The sequence below is a fragment of the Leopardus geoffroyi genome, chromosome B3 (genome assembly GCF_018350155.1).
Source record: "Leopardus geoffroyi isolate Oge1 chromosome B3, O.geoffroyi_Oge1_pat1.0, whole genome shotgun sequence".
In the NCBI taxonomy this organism is placed as follows: domain Eukaryota; kingdom Metazoa; phylum Chordata; class Mammalia; order Carnivora; family Felidae; genus Leopardus; species Leopardus geoffroyi.
Genome location: NC_059337.1, coordinates 125,507,071 through 125,523,914, shown reverse-complemented (window position 1 = coordinate 125,523,914; position 16,844 = coordinate 125,507,071). Strand labels below are relative to the sequence as shown.

The 16,844-nt window shown below is 42.1% G+C and overlaps 1 protein-coding gene across 6 annotated transcripts in view; it reads right to left on the bottom strand.

Annotated features, from left to right (window-relative positions):
- TSHR (thyroid stimulating hormone receptor) overlaps nt 1-15,969 on the bottom strand; it is a 160,582-nt gene extending 144,613 nt beyond the window's left edge. For 3 of the 6 annotated variants that reach the window (XM_045451759.1, XM_045451761.1, XM_045451763.1), the window contains exons 1-2: nt 15,748-15,969; nt 15,152-15,472 (exon numbers count right to left, since the gene is read on the bottom strand). In XM_045451759.1, the coding sequence (XP_045307715.1) occupies nt 15,152-15,321 (170 nt within the window). In that variant the 5' untranslated portion in view covers nt 15,322-15,472; nt 15,748-15,969. Of the gene's footprint in view, nt 1-15,151; nt 15,473-15,747 lie in introns of those variants that run through there. The other 3 variants (XM_045451760.1, XM_045451762.1, XM_045451764.1) reach the window with 2 other exon arrangements.
- Nucleotides 15,970-16,844: the final 875 nt, after the last annotated feature.

Here is a 16,844-nt window from a genome sequence, read left to right as displayed (position 1 = left end):
AAAGATAAGAGAGACCACATTTCTGGGTCTCAGATTCCTCATCTAAAGTGGAGTCAAACAGAGCTGTTGTGAGTCCCAAGTGAGATACCATATGTGAAAACACATAGCATGGGGCTGGACACAGAGTTGACACAGTATGTAATTAAACAAACAAAAAAATAACAATGGCAAAAGATTTTTAAGGCAATGCACAAAACCCATTTAATTCATATTATAGCTCAAGCAGTTATTATGTAATAGAATAACAGATTAATAATTCATAAGAGATAACCATTATGGCAATTTTCAGTAATCCAAATGCTCTAAAGAACTAGATGCTTTTGTAATTATAGCTCAGAGTTTATTTTTCTGGCATCAAGGCATTAACCTAAATCTAAAAATTAATGTTATGGCAAATTCTTCACTCTAGTTCTGTGTTTGCACTACATCAAAAGTAACAATTTCTTCAATTTATGATGCACATTTTTAAAAGAAAAACCTTAATATCTCTGAAACCAGAAATCCACTGGTTGAAAGGGAGGCTGGATCCCTCGAAGGAAATTTTTTCAGTGTCCCTTCAGAGGTGACTTTCAACAACCAGGTGGGTAGGATGACTCATTCTATGGATGTCAACTGCAGTGCTGGTACAGTGGGCGTGAATGAAATGGCCATGGTGGCAGGGATGGAAGCCAAGCATAGGTTCGTTTTCATCAAATCTAGTAAAGATACTGCCTCTTTGAATAACCAAAACTACCAGTAGTAGAACCCTACACTGCACCCTTGATAAGGCAAATTTCCTCCAAAAGAACAGCTAGCCAATTGGTGGTAGTTTGATTACACTGGACCCTTTCTACTTGTCAAAAGTAATTCATTTTAAAAAGAATTGTGACTTTGGCTTTGAGTCTGCCTTCCCTGACCTCACTGCCTCCACTAGGGTCACTATTTGAAGGCTTATAGCTTGCCTGATCTACCAGTATGAGGTCCTACAGAGTTCTGCAAGAACCAACTTGTTGCACAACACTACAACAGCACAACACTCAACCAAGAGACCCATTTCATGGGAGAGAAGGTACAGTAAAGGGCACATGACCATCATATCCACTAGTCTGACTATGTCTTTAATCATGCAGAAGCAGATTGCCTAGCAGAATAGTGAAATGACCCATTAAAGGATCAGCTGAGGTTCCAACGTGGGACAAAGCCTGGACGGTTGGGGATCCACCTCAGTGAAGCGTACATGCTGAACCAATAGCCAATATATGCCAGTACCCATGTAGCTAGAATACATGGGTGTGAGGACCTAGAGGTGTTGGTAGGATTGACCCTTCTCACCATCACAGTGACCTACATTCAGAATTTGAACTGCCTGTCTCTGTTCCTGCCAGAGGTCCTAGTTTTTGGGTGTAAAGACTACTTCCTCCAAGTAAGGGCCTGATGCTATAATGATCACCTGGTTATTTGGGCTCATGATACCAGTAGATGAATGGGCAAACGTAGGAGTTTCTCTCCTGATAGGAATAAAAGAACCATGAGAAGCTATGGTTGCTGCTTTACATCAGCAGCAGTGAGGAGTATGTCTAGAACCCAGGGATTTATCTGGGACATGTCTTGGTTCTTCTGTGACCAGTGATAATGGTGAAATAGGGCAAATATAGCTAAGGGTTTAAAACCCTTGGAGTTGAAAGTCTGGGTCCTTCTCCTAGGCAACCACAGGCCAAAGTCTGGGCAGTGCTGAGAGAAATCTAAAATCAGAGTTGAGGAGAGATATGACTATTAATTCCAACCTTGGGATCAGCCACAATAGAGGAGACTTTTGCTTATTTCACAAGCCCTCCTGCATTATGTCTTTGCAAAGATTGCATTTTGAAGGGAGCTCTGTGGCAGATTGGACTTGTATCCCCCTCTATCTCAGAAAAGACATAAGGTCATTTTATTTTTACAAAACAGAAGGTCCCATATTTTGGTATGAGAGCCAGACATAATTAAAAGCTCAGGAAGGGGAGCCTGGGTGGCTCAGTCGATTGGTTGGTTGGTTTTGGCTCAGGTCATGATTTCATGGTTCATGAGTTTGAACGATGCATATGGCTCTGTGCTGACAGTGTGGAGCCTGCTTAGGATCCTCTCTCCCTTTCTCTCTACTCCTTCTCGACTCACACTGTCTCTGTCTCTCAAAATAAATGAATAAACTTAAAAAAAAAAAAAAAAGAGGGCCTCCTGGGTGGCCCAGTCGGTTGGGTGTCTGACTTCGGCTCAGGTCATGATCTCACAGTTTGTGAGTTTGAGCCCCGTGTTGGGCTCTGTGCTAATAGCTTAGAGCCTGAAGTCTGCTTCAGATTCTGTGTCCCCCTCTCTCTCTGCCCCTCCCCTACTAATACTCTTTCTCTGTCTCTCAATAATAAATAAACGCAAAAAAAAAAAAAAAAAAAAAAGAAAAAGAAAGAAAGGAAGCAAGCTTGGCAAGATCTGAGTGGTTCATAGGGCGAATTGCATTAAAGACCTCTTGATACATCACTTGAGATCCTCTCAGCCCTACCTGTCCTATTCTAGCCACGCCACAGCCGCCAGATCTATGTGAGTGCTGACTAGCTTCATCCAGGTGCAACCTGACAGAGCTGTACCTCAGCCCTGCCTCTGTTCCCCTCACCTTCCACCCTGGGGCATTTCTGTAAACATCTAGGACTCCATCATTATCCATGCACGAGAAACCTGGAAGGCTGGTGGAGATAACACCCCAATCTACAAGGTGGGGGCAGGGGGATAAGAACTCATGGATAAAAGTTTCCCTTTCCTCCCTCCTAGAGCAAGGGTCCGAGATGCATAGCATTCTCAGGTGGCCATATGGGATCAACAACAACTTGCCTCTAGTAGCAGCAAACTCTCCTTGCCTCCTTTCTTCATGTCACCAACTCACCCTTCTGCTCCTTGGAATCACATTCCCCAGTAATAATTCTCCACAGGCTCTGCTTTCTGGAGAATCCAGGCTAAGACATTACCGATTCCTTTCTTTCACTCAGACTCCACACACTCTGTGAGGAAATCCTGTTGACTTTACCTTCATCATAAATCCAGGACTCAACCATTTCTCACCACCTTCCCTGGTATTAAGCCAGTTGGAGCCATGGTCATTTCTCACTTGATTAACAAATATAGTAGCCTGGGTGCTCCTAGGAAAATGTAAATCAGTGTATGCAATTTTGGGGGTGGAGCTCAACATCCTTAATAGCTATTTATCTCATTCAGAAAAAAAATATACATGTATGTATTTGTATGCATTTATATTATTGTATACTTATTTAAGGTATATATTTATATTTACATATTTTTAGTGTCTTATAATGACCTACAAGGTACAACGTGCTCTGTCCCCCATAACTCCTCTGATCTCATTTCCTGCAACCCTCTCTGCTTCAGGCACATTTTTCTGCTTGTCACTTACAAACATACTATGCAAGTTCCTCCCATGTCCCCCCCTGACTCTGGGTCTTTCCATTTATTCAGAATTTTCTCCCCCCCAGCCCCAGATATCAGCCTGGCTTAGTTTTGGGGGCTCCTTCAGGTCTTTACTCAAATGCCACTTTGTCAGTGAGGCCTTCTGTCACCACTTAAAATGCAACCCCCAGCCTTCCTTCTCCCTGTCCCTCCCTTTATTTTTCTCCATTATACTCATCACCATCTGACATACTATGTGTGTTATTTACTAATATTTTTGGCTATTTCCCCCCTGCTAGAATGTATGATCAAGGAGGTCATTTATTATATCTCTCCATACCTAGAGTAGTACTTGCAAATATTAAGTAATCAATAAATATTTGTTAAAAAGAAAAAAGAAGAAAGGAAGGAAGAAACACTAACCACAATAAAATGCCACCTATCTAGAGTAAGATTTCCTATCATCTCAAACTTTGGACCATGGCTATGTACCCAAAAATAACTGGAAAGGGTGTTGAGAGAGAAACAGAGCAGCCACAAAGCTCACTAAAGACTGTCACAGGAGAGCCCTTCATTTGTGCCCTCTCTTGAGATCATTTATTTATCGTCATGTACAGATCCTTTCCCTAAAGTTAGCCTTCTAGTTTCCCAGCTCATAAAAAGATTGAAATAACAAAATATAAAGTGACAGTAGCTGGCAATAAGAAAAGACAATTTCAGTCCCTCTCTGGAGTTGAGTAATTATGATAATACTCGGGTGTGGGTAAAATTAAGCTAATGCCTGCAAAAATGTTAGCCAAGAGCTTCATGTATCATATAAATAGAGAGATCATGTTTTTGAAAGAAAAACTGGGACGCAGGGAGCTCTTTCCAGGTGCAAAAGGGGTGTGGAAAGTTTAGCTAAAATGATGAGAAAATATTTGAATTTCTGGAATGTTCTGATGGCAAGATATTTTAAATAGGGCTGTACCAGAAAAACCCAGGGCAGATTTACATGTCAATACATGTAAGAGGACACTTATAAGATGCTTTAAAAATCACAAAGGTCTGCTTTGTAATTCTAAGAAAAGGATTTGCTCTGAAATTTTCTGACATCCTATATATTCTTAAGGATTCATACAAAAATGAAGAAAGTAAGGAGAGTCTGACATCAAAATGGAACACTGTAAAATCTAATTTGTAGCTCCGAACAAATGGAACCATTTTTACTCATACTTTAAATTTTCTTCAACTATTTCTTAATTGCAGTAATAAAAGGCAAAAGAATAATTAAGCAAGCAGATTCAGTGAGAATGGAAACAGGAGAGGTAGAAAGGATTTAATGTCAGATATAAGGCATTAGACACTTATAAAATCTGTTTTTAAACAGTGACTTGAAGAATAGCCACACGTAGTGAACTTCTGTGAGAAGAGCCTATTCAAAGGATGAGCTAAGTGTGAGGCATTAAAAAATAATCATAGCAATATAGTCAGGAGAAAAAAAATCAAAGGTCAAGAAGTTTTTGCTTATTTTTTTTTTTAATTTTTTTTTTCAACGTTTATTTATTTTTGGGACAGAGAGAGACAGAGCATGAACGGGGGAGGGGCAGAGAGAGAGGGAGACACAGAATCGGAAACAGGCTCCAGGCTCTGAGCCATCAGCCCAGAGCCCGACGCGGGGCTCGAACTCACGGACCGCGAGATCGTGACCTGGCTGAAGTCGGACGCTTAACCGACTGCACCACCCAGGCGCCCCGCTTATTTTTTAAATATATGTTTTAGCGTTCTTTGTAATGCAATAAAAAGGTTAAGTCATGGTTAATACCAAATGTATACTGTCACACACAAAAAAGCCAAGTTATTCCAAAATATAATTTCTTAACTTTTTTGGGTGGGGGTTCAAGGACACCTTTAATAATCTGAGGTAAGTTATAGATTCTCTCAGTCGTGTTCTGATGTACAAATTTTCATTTAATCACAGATTTCCAGGAGGATACACATGGGCTCCTAGGAAGCCCATGAATCTCTGGTTAATAAACCTTCATCTCTAAGGTAATAATTAACATACTTTGTACCATAAGAAAACATTAAGGTAATCAAATAGTTGGATCAATTAAAATTAATGATTTCTCAGTTCTGGAAGGGGGAAAAACCTATTCCAATTAATTGATAAACCCAAATACAATCCTCGCATTTAACAACATATGGTAAGTTTTTATGAATTAGTTTTCTCTGTCCACTGCTTCATCAGAGCCAATAGAAGAAAACAGACTCACACTCCAGGATAGCCAGGGTTTGTTCACACAGGTGAAACAGTTAGACCTTCTGGATCCAGGCGTCTGAGAATAGGACTGAATGGGCTTGGCCTCTGCAGAGCAGGTCTGGCTGTTGAGGCTGGCTTCTTAAGCACACACAGAACTGCCTCCTAAAGTACTTTACTGGCCTCTTTCAGTGACTGCCATTCTGTACATCATCACTTGAGTCAAATTACTGGGATATTCAAATATAGAGTTGCATTATCCTAAAGGTAGAAGCGAATCCTCTGAAAAGTTACATGTGAAGCCCCACAAAAAACAGCTACATGATGGGAAAGAATTCAAAATTGTCACTCATTTTTTAGAAGCTAAATAAAAAATAACAAACCCAGAGACTTCAAAGAAGTGTCCTGCTTGCTCTGGATTGCTTCAGGTTGTCCCAGATATCCTGGGGCTCTCTTGTACTTTCCTCTTGCTTAGGGGTGCTACATTTGGAAAGTTGAGGAAGCACTGGTAGTTTCTTGGAGGTGGCTGTTCAAAGGAGCATCTTTCACATGGTTTTTGTATCGTGAAATAGGGTCAGATGGGTGGTGAGGTATGCGGTGCCCAGCAGATGTCATTTTAACGTCTAAAAACTAGTGTCTCAAGTGGTCAGGAAAAACATTAAACAAAAGTAGAATTTCATCTACTTGGCAATAAACCCAAGGACTCTGAAAAAGAATTAAAGGGTGTGAAGAACCCAATGGCATGATATTAAGGTGCCTCTGGGGACCTTCATCCATGCATTCATTTATTAAACCAGTATGTAATGACTACCAGTCATATGCCAGGCTCTTTCTGGGCACTTGGGATACATAACTGAACAAAGTAAACCACAAAAACAAACCAACACAAAAACCTAGCCCTGTGGGGAAAGATATAAATAAGAAACATAGACAAATTATATCGTATATTAGAAGGTGCCAAGCTCTATGGAATTTTTTTTTAAAAGCAGGAATGCTAAATATTAAGTAGAGTGATTACGAAAGCCTTATTGAGAAGGTAACATTTGAACAAAAACTGGAAGGAGGTGAGAGGATAAGCCATGGGAACATCTGGGAAAATAAGGTTTGAGACACAGGGAAGAACCTAATGTGGAAAAGCCTGACAAACATGAGGAACAGCAAGGAGGCCAGTGGAGTAAAAGTTGAATTATGAGTACGAGTAATAAAATAGAAAAAGAAAAAAAAAAGAAGGTCTGAATCACGTAGGCCCTTTTGGGCCACTGTAAGGACTCTGGTTTTTATCTTGAGATAACTAGGAAGCCGAGGAGGGTTGTGAGCAAAGGACGGACGTGACCTGACATTCGTTTTAAAAGATGTCTCTGGCTGCTGTGTGAAGGATAGACTGTGGAGGGCAAGGCTGGATGCGGGAGAGCTGTTTGGTGGCTCCTGCAATAAGCCAGAGGGGAAGATACAAGTATCTTAACAGAGCCAAGGAAATGCAAAATTCAGTTGAAGCCACAAAGGAAGTTCACTACCATGTAGGTGGGGGTTGCAGAATTTAGGCAATACCAAGAGACCAACCCTGTTTAAGTTATTGACTTATAACGTGACAGTTACATGACAATAAACAAGGCTCAGGATGTCCCAGCATGTCCCGTGGGCCTCTGGACTTAATGGTCTATTAGTAAGATCTATTAGTAATTTATCCTCCAAAATCTAATTTGAGAGTCAAGGGAATGCTCTTAATTACACCTGGATAACAGATGTAAGAGGAGGTTCCTTCTAGATAGGGCAACCCTAACCATAAGGAACCTAGGAAGCCAGTGGACGTTTCCATAAGGAACTGGTGTTCTTAACTGGTGGGGGAAGAGCGAGCCCAGCTTGCTTAATGAATAAACATCTTTTAATTTGGGAAAATTTAGAATTAAAAATAGAAATGGGGGGGGGGGGCGCCTGGGTGGCTCAGTTGGTTAAGGGTCCGACTCTTGGTTTCGGCTCAAGTTGTGATCTCACAGTTTCAGAGTCCAAGCCCCATACTGGGCTCTGCACTGACAGCATGGAGCCTGCTTGGGATCCTGTCTCCCTCTCTCTCTGCCCCTCCCCTGCTTGGTCTCAGTCTCTCTCTCTCTCTCTCTCTCAAGAATAAATAAACATTAGAAAAAATAGAAATGAGGGGTCCCTGAGTGGCTCAGTCAGTTAAGTGTCTGACTATTGATTTTGGCTCAGGCCATGATCTCACAGTTCATGAGACTGAGCCCCACATCGGGCTCTGCGCTGTGTGGAGCCTGCTTGGGATTCTCTTCTCTCATTCTCTCTCTGACCCTACCCCGCTCATGCTCTCTCTCTCAAAATAAATAAACATTAAAAAAAAAAAAAAGAAATAAAAATCTAAGTCAGACCCATAATATTAATTTGTGTTGAATTTAAGAATACTCAATATAGGATGCCTGGGTTGCCCAGTTGGTTAAGTGTCTGATTGCGGCTTAGGTCATGATCTGGTTATTCATGGGTTTGGGCCTGGCGTTGGGCTCTGTGCTGACAGCTCAGAGCCCGGAATCTGCTTCGAATTCTGTGTCTCCCTCTCTCGCTGCCCCTCTCCTGCTCGTGCTCTGACTCTCTCAAAAGTAAATAGACATTAAAAAAATAAAAATAAAAAAAGAATACTCAATATATATTTGGTATTTTGAGTATTGTGTTATTTAAACTCAGTCTGTTGATTGGAATATCTAATAGATTGGCCTTGCAATTTCAATTTAAAATGTATAATTGAATAATTTATATTGACCTGTGATTTAAGTTGAAATGGAAATTATTTTTTACTGAATTTCCTCATAAAGTGTTTACTGGGAGTCAATAAATTAACCGTTCTAAGTGTTCTGTGTGTATCGTAGGGGATATTGTGCTTCACTGGAAAATTTTGCATTGACTAGAGCATATTCTTCCAGGATTCTGAGTCTGATTCAATGGGAGCTCTTTCATAATTGTGTAGATTGTAAATAATTGATAGCAATGCAAAATAATTCTGTCTATAGACATGGCAAATTCTGTCCTTTCTGGTAGAACTTCAGTTGACTTCCCCCATCCCCTGACTATGAAAGAAGTCTTTTGCCTCCATTAGCACATCCATTTCAATATTCCTCATCTATAAATCTATTTTGTGGATTTTTAACATAATTGCAACATTTTACCAGTTTCCTCACTGTAGTGGGTTGAATAGTGTCCCCCCAAAATTCACAACCACCTGAGCTTCAGAATGTGAGCTTATTTGGAGATAGGGTCTCTGTAGGTGTAATTAGTTAAGTATACATCATCTTGGATTAGCGTGCACCCTAAATCCCATGACTGGTTCCTTATAAGAAGGGGTGGAGGACACACAGACTTACACAGAGAAGAAGGTCATGACTGAAGAGACAAAGACTGGCGTCAGGCTGCTACAAGCCAAGGAAAACCAAGGATGGCAGGCAGGCATCAGAACTTAGGAAGCAAGGAAGGATTCTTTCCTTGAGACTGCCAGGGTAGCATAGCCTTGTCAGTATCTTGATGTCAGACTTTTAGCTTCCAAAAATATGAGAGAATAAATTTCTGGTGTTTTAAGCCATCCAGTTGTGGGTACTCTGTTATGGCAGCCTTAGGAAACTCAAACAGAGTTAAATAAAATCTTTAAGGTGTTCAATTTATTGCTGTAGGAGACTCATGATTTTACCTTTCTTTGAAAATTATCTTTTAATACCATTAACTCATTCATACCTCCCAGCAATCCAACGAGGCAGGTACTATTATTATCCTCATTTTACAGATGAAGAAACTGAGGTACAGAGCAAATCCTGATAGTGCCCAGAGCATGCCCTCCCCAAACGTGGCATCTTGGCACTTTGGATATTTTAAACTGGAGAAATCTAAGAAACTGCTAGTGCAGACAGGGCTATCTGACCCTCTCCTACAGCAGGTCATAAGCCCCCCGCTGTGTGGAAGTGCCTTCCCTATACCCAGAGGAAAGGAGTATCCTTTTTTGCAAAGACGAAAGGAAGGCAAGAGGAATCTGAAGGAAAAAACTCGCTGTTTCCCCCAGTTTTCTACACTTAGCTCACCCCCTGTTTTTGTCCTATCACATTGTTCCATGACTTCCCACTCTTTATCAAACCCGATGTAAAAACAATCAAGGTTAATCGCTTCTTTGGGTCTTCATTTCCTTATTGAGAGTTAAGGAATGCTATTAGTTACACCTGGATAACAGGGATAAGTGGAGAATCCTTCTAGATAGGGCAACCCTAACCATAAGGAACCTAGGATGCCAGTGTCCTCACTCCATGTCACATAAAACTTATTTTAAGTAAATATGTGTGCTTTTCTCCTGTTAATCTATTTTCTTTATTGTTGCTACTAGGGGTCCTAGTCAAGGATTTAGAAGAATAGAAGGAAAAATGTTTTTCCCTTCTCTACATTTCCAAAAGTATGCTGAAGAAATGGTAGAGCAAGGCATTCAACCATGATGATCTCACTCCAGAGAGAGTGCCCTTAACCATTCTACTCTCCTGCTCCTATAAACAGCACTGGGATGTCTATAAAACTTAGGATTCCTGGTACTAATAAAGCTTAATTTAATAGACTTTCTAGACTTTTCTAAGTATTTGGAAAGCACATTCAAGTGCTTTAAAAGAAAACGTATTATGTTTGTACTCAAACTATTATTTTATTAAATTATTTATTAAAATATTAAATTATAAAGTCTTCCATCAAAAAATATGTCTTCCTTAAGGTAATTATTATAATTAAATTTACAAATAAAATAATAAATATATGGAAAACTCAGAAAAGAACTAGTCTTTACATTTATTACTTTAATGAATCAAATATTTGTTTTTAAAGTTACCCCTAAAAAGTCATTTTTTTTGTTGTTGTTGGCACAAAAGCTGCCTCCAGAATTGGAGAATTGGAGGAAAAACTGACATCAGAATTCACCTCGACCTGTACTGTGTCACAAAGAAAGTAGCAACGTATATTGTTGCCCATCAACTCTTTCACTGTTCAGGTTAGAATTCTTCAAAGCTCTTCAAATGAGTAATTCAATCCCCTGGAACACCACTTCCTCACCCTCTACCTCCACACATGCAACTCCTTATGCCTACTAGTTTAGGATCCTACTATCTTAGGATGTAGCTCATAACATTCCCTGAACCCAAGTTGAAGTCAGTTTCCACCCCCCATTCCCACCAAGTACACTCTCAGCACACTTACACAATTATAATTGCATGTTTATGAGATTATTTGATGGATATTCAGCTCCACCCTAGATTGTAAAGACCCCTGAGGACAGGGACATGTTGATGTTGTTCTCTGCCAAGTCCAGAGCATTAGCACATGTCTGGAACGTAGCCAGTGCTTAATAAACGTTTGCAGGATGAAGGAAGTGATGAGCAATGGTGAGGGCAGATAGCCCCTCTTTGGTGGAAAATGCCCCATTAACATGTGTACTATTAGAAGGACCCAGTTCTTCACCTCCTACTACAGACACCAAAAGTGGGGGAAAAGGGACCTCCCTCCTCCTACTCCCCCCAGCAGCTGGGACACAGCAGGTAACCTACGGCAGACAATCAGATGCTTCCATCTAGAATATCACTTTCTGACTGGTGATTCAAAGTGGCAGGAATGGTTGAGACGTTACTGATAGCAGTACACAGACAGCCCAGCAGATACAGAACTAGGTGCCCAGCACCACAGATGTCCAGTGGCTGTGGTTATGGTGTTGTCTGTGGAGTTGTTCCAACCAGATGGTTGGCTGTGGCTCCAACTCCCTGGCTGCCCCGGGCTCTGGCTTGTTTTAAAAGCCAGGTTCTACAATGATTCTGTAAATTACATGTTATTGTTTCAGAACATTTCTTCCCTCCTTAAGCTAGACAGACCGGGTTTTCTGTTACTTACCATCAAAGACCTTGAGTCACACACACAGAGGAGAAAAAAGAATAATAAATCATGGAGCCCAGAAGCATGCAGTGACACCATCTTTGTAAGACATAGAGTATTTCTGTATTTGGCAAGCATGTGGGTGCTAAAGCAGAGGGCTTCTTTTTAGGTGGGAAATCAAATGCTATTCAGGTTATGACCACTGATTGTGACTAAAACAGTTGTGAAATATGGAATAAATGCACAATTTCCCAAGTGTGGAAACCAAGTATGACGTGAGATTATTTTAGGTGGAATGCCCACATGGCATTAAATAATATTGAATACCAGTGAAAAAGTGATTCCATTTTCCATGGTTTTTCAATTCTTCTGATACCACCAAGGACAGCATGTTGAATTGGTACCTCTTGAATATTTCTCTAACACTTACACTCTTCCTTTCCTTTAAAATTTAATTTAAATTTAATTTTTTTTAATTTTAATTTATTTATTTTGAGAGAGAGAAAGCAGCAAGAGCAGGGGAGAGGCAGAGAGAGAGAGAGAGAGAGGGGAGAGAGAGAGAGAATCCTAAGCAGGCTCTGCACAGTCAGTGCATGGAGCCTAACCTCATGAACTAGAAGATCATGACCTGAGCCAAAATCAACAGTCAGATGCTTAATCAACTGAGCCACCCAGGTGCCCCTATCCCTTTTCCCTCTTAACAAGGGAAAGTCAGCCTCAGGCTTAGAGCATTCACAGGCAATAATCTTGAGCCTGGAATGTAATTATATTTGTGTTTTCAATGTTTTTAGCTTTCTGGGTTACCTCCTAATTACAGCAAGTTATGCTAATTTCCCATTTATAGTCATAACACAAGCTTTCTAAATAAATTTCTTTCAGTTAAAGAAGTGAAATACTTAAAGATACTGAATGTATAATAGCACAGGTGGAACACAGATCTGGCAAAAATCCTGAAGATGTTGAGTGAGTGTCTTCAGTTTCGAAAATAGTGGGCTAGTCCATCAATTAGAGCCACAGAAACAGATGCAGAATGCAAATTAGCAATAATGGAAGCAAAATCCAGAACCTGAAAACAGTAGCTATAACAGCTCCTTCAGAAACATTTCTGAAGGGGGGGATGCCTGGGTGCTTTAGTCAGTTAAGTATCTGGCTCTTGATTTTGGCTCAGGTCATGATTTCATGGTTTGTGGGTTCAAGTCCCACATAGGGCTCTGCACTGACAGTGCTCCTCCTCTCTCTCTCTCTCTCCTCTCTCTGCCCCTTTGCTGCTCTTGTTCTCTCTCTCTGTTTCAAAATAAATAAGCTTAAAAAATTAAAAAAAAGAAACATTTCTGAAGGCACATAAGTGTATGATGGACAAACCTTCACTCCACTGGAATTGAAGGAAGTTGGAGGGGGTGAGGTAGTGATTGTCACCATCATGAACCTGAAAGTGGATAGGTCAAAGGACAAGGCAAGGTAAGGTGGCACTTTCTTGCAGAAGAATCCACACAAATCCAAAATGAAAATCAAACCCCACCCTCATTCAAAGAAGGAGTAGTCCTCTTGCACACACAGGTAGCAAATGGCAATTCTCTGAATGAGAGTAAAGGGTCCATCTTGCTATCCTTGGTTCTGAGGTGATATGATCTATAATTATATGCCAACATTAAAATTTTTCATTTTATTCTGCTGGGTTCATTAAGTTTCCCTTAAATCAGTATTCTCAATCAGGAGGAGCAATTTTTTTTTCAAACTACCTGCATATCAAAGATTCTAGAATGTTCCACTGGGGAGTAGGAATATCAGCTCTCCCTTACTTCCTACCTAGTTAGAATCACTGTTATAATAAAAGTGAATCATGCTGTCTTAGATGGGGGAAGTAGAGAAGATTCAGAACCACCATTTCAGTGGAAGTCACAAACAGTGAAACTGTCTCCCATCCATCTACTGAACCACATGGCAAGTATATGGGTAATGCAGAAAGGGACAGTCTTGTTTACTTTTCAGCACCATAATACATGGATAGAGATTAAGGCTTAGGAAAAAATGCTCTCAGCACCATAATAATTTGTAAAACAGCCAGCCATGGTTACACAGCATCTAGATTCAGAAAAATGGTTGCCACCCAGAACAGGCTTTAAGGTCTGTTTTGTTTCAGCAGGAAATGCCTACTATAACAAAGATATAGTCTTTCTTTTTCTCCCTCCCTCCCATTCTTTCTTTTTGCTTTCCCTCCTTCTTTCTGTTCCTTTTTCTTCCCCTGCCCAACTCTTACTTTTCTAAGCTCTTACACATTTTTCTCTCCTTTCTATTTTTTTTCAAGACCATATTGGAGAAAAGCTGGCAGGGTTAGACCTGCTTTCATCTAAGGGCAGGGGGCTTAAGAGTGCAGCTCGGAGCTATTTCAAATCTTGGCACCACAACTGATTAACTGCATGACATCAAACAAGTGGCCTTGCTTTTTGTGCCTCAGTTTCCCCATCTATAAAATGAGAATAGTAAAATTACCTACTCAGTTGGATTTTGTGAGGAGTCAATTGGTGAGTTTGTGTAAAGTGCTGAGGACAGGAGTAAGCACAATAAAATGGTTAGCTTTACATATTTGACTTCTCTCATAAGCTTTCCTTTGACAAGAGTTCTACTGCCCCCCCTTCCCCGCCAAGATTTGAAAATCACTTTGCTACTGTTGCAGATGGCTGTGGCCACTGTTTAAACTGGCATGCCTTTTCACCCACACTCTTCATCACTGTCTCTTCTCAGAATAACTTCGTTGTTCAGCACACCATCCCTCCCCTACCCCTACTCCCATTGTTTTCAAGGTCAGATTCTCCCTGCTCCTGTCTTTATCAAGTTCTTACTCTTTGTGATCCAGCGAATCCCCTCACTTGCATCATCAGACATCAGAATGCACCTAACTGACGCCCCTCTTTTACTCAGAGGTAAACTTGGGTCTTCCCAAATAAATGACCTTCCCTATTTTCCCAGGTGGTGAGAGGGGCATGAAGAGAACGGTCTCCTGACTCTTAGTCCCTTGCCTTCCTCCAACATTATCCTTTCTCCTCGACATTTGGTGGAACTGTAAACCAATGGCTCCAAGTTCCCCTCCACTGTCAGAGCCATGTTTCTCTCCCATGACTTGAAATTCTACCCCCTTCAAAACTGTCTCTAAAGAAGTGGTGGACGGACAACATCTGAGGCTTGCATATTCATTGGTTCACTTACTCACTCAACAAGCTTTTGCTTGCGCACCAGAAGAGTTCCAGGCCATATGCCAGGTGTGGGGAATTCAGAGCTGCAAGACAGGATCTCCGTGCTAGAGGTCAATTCTTGAGTTGCTATTAGTGTTATTAATATCTGAAGTGAAAGATTCAGCCAGGCCTGGGCAAAGTGAAGAGCAGCTCTTGAGAAAGGGCAGCTCACGCTTGCATCTTGCACCAGGGTTTTAGCTTTTCTCGTGTTTTGAGTAACTAGGATGGCAGCAATCCCAGGTTTGGGCAGTTGCGTTTTTACTCACTGCACACACACACACACACACACACACAGCCCTTTGGCTTACTCTCACGCTCTTTTTGTGCACTTCTGGCCATCTTTGCAGCTGTCCCTGGCCTCTCCATGCTCCCCTCTCCTCTCCCAGGTACTCACAGAGTCTGCGTGCTGGGCGGTAGGCTGGGGATACGGTGAAGATCCTTGCAGGTGACTCTGAAGTCATCTTCCTGGTGACACTCGCAGGGCGGAGACTGACACCCTTTCCCCCCCAGGCTCCTGGGCAGGGCGAGAAGTAGCGCCAGCTGCAGCAGGGGCGTCTGCCTCATTTTCCAAGGGTCCCACGGCTAGTTCTTCATCCTCCACTGACGTCTCGTTCCTGGCCCTCTGCGCCTTGGGCTCCCGCGGTCTGGAAGGCAGACGGAGGCGTGGGAGGAGAGAGGACTCGCTGGGGTTGTGACTTCAGCACCCAAGAGGAGGCTGGAGAGGGGAAAGAAGAGGCTCTTAAGTGTTCGGTTTCCCTAGGCAACTCTCCACCCAAACAAGCCTAATTGCTTCACTCCCGTCCCCGGAGCTACGCAGCCCGCTCCGTCGGTTCCCCGACACTCAACACCAGTCCGGGCTGTCCCTTCTGCGTTCCAGCCGAGTTCTCTCCAAAGACTAGTTTAGAAGCTGCCTTGTCTCTAAACCCAGTGGGCCGCTTTCCCCGTGGGTAGCCTCCCACGGCCACCGCCTGTCGGGTCCACCGCACGCACTCTAGCCGGAGAAAGTCCCCGCGGCTGGACTGTCCCGGGGCGGACGGGGGTCCTGCAGAACTTCAGCTTCTCCCCGCCTAAGATGCCTCTGCGGAGAGTCGGCGGCGGACACGCGTCGGTGGCCACCCGGAGTGCGGCTGCAGCCGGGCGCGACACCCCGGGCAGATCGTCGTTGCCCGCCGACTTCCGCGCAAACCTGGATCGCAGGGCGCGACCCGCCACACGCACCGAAACCTGGGCGCGGAGTCGCCTGGCCGCGCGGGGCTCTCCAGGCAGCAGCGCGCTCTGCGAAGCGGGCCAGGAACTGCGCTCGGGGGCCATCTGCCGTGCACAACGGGGAACTGCAGGAACAGTGTCGTGCGTGCTCTGATCCCAACTCTGAATCCAGCTTTGCCATTAGATTTGAAGCTGGCCGGTCAATCCTGGTCTGCTCAGGAATTTTATTGAACCACATTCCGCACCACCACCACCCCCAAGATGGGAAGAAAAAGGATACATAAGTTATCTTCTACTCATCATTCTTCGCACAGTAGCCAAAACGATAGTTTAAAATATAAATCAGATTGTCCCAATTTCCCTCTAAAAGCCTTCGGTTGCTTACGTATTCTTCTTGGAGTAAAGAGAATATCAGCTCCTCACATACTGTGAGATTCTATTTATATGTTCTTCTGGGACAGGGACAGGTAATGGAAATCCAAATAACGATTAGAGATTGACTAGGAAAAAAAAATAGGAATGAACTCACAGGGGTTATGGGAATGTTCTATATCTTAATTAGACTGGAGGTTAAAAGGATGTATACATTTGTTAAAAGTCATTGCACTCTACATTTAAAATATATGTATTTCAAAGTTTATAGGCTTTTATTAATAATCACCCCAAAATGGAAACACCCTAAAATTCCTTTGACTAGGTAATGGGTGAACAGTGACATATCCGTACCATGGAATACTCATCCACAGAAAGAAAGAAGAAAGAAAGAAAGAAAGAAAGAAAGAAAGAAAGAAAGAAGAAAGAAAGAAAGAAAGATTACTTGTAAATTCTTTAGCCTAACCAATAAGGTCCTACTATAGGGGCTGGTAGGCTTTTCCTATAAA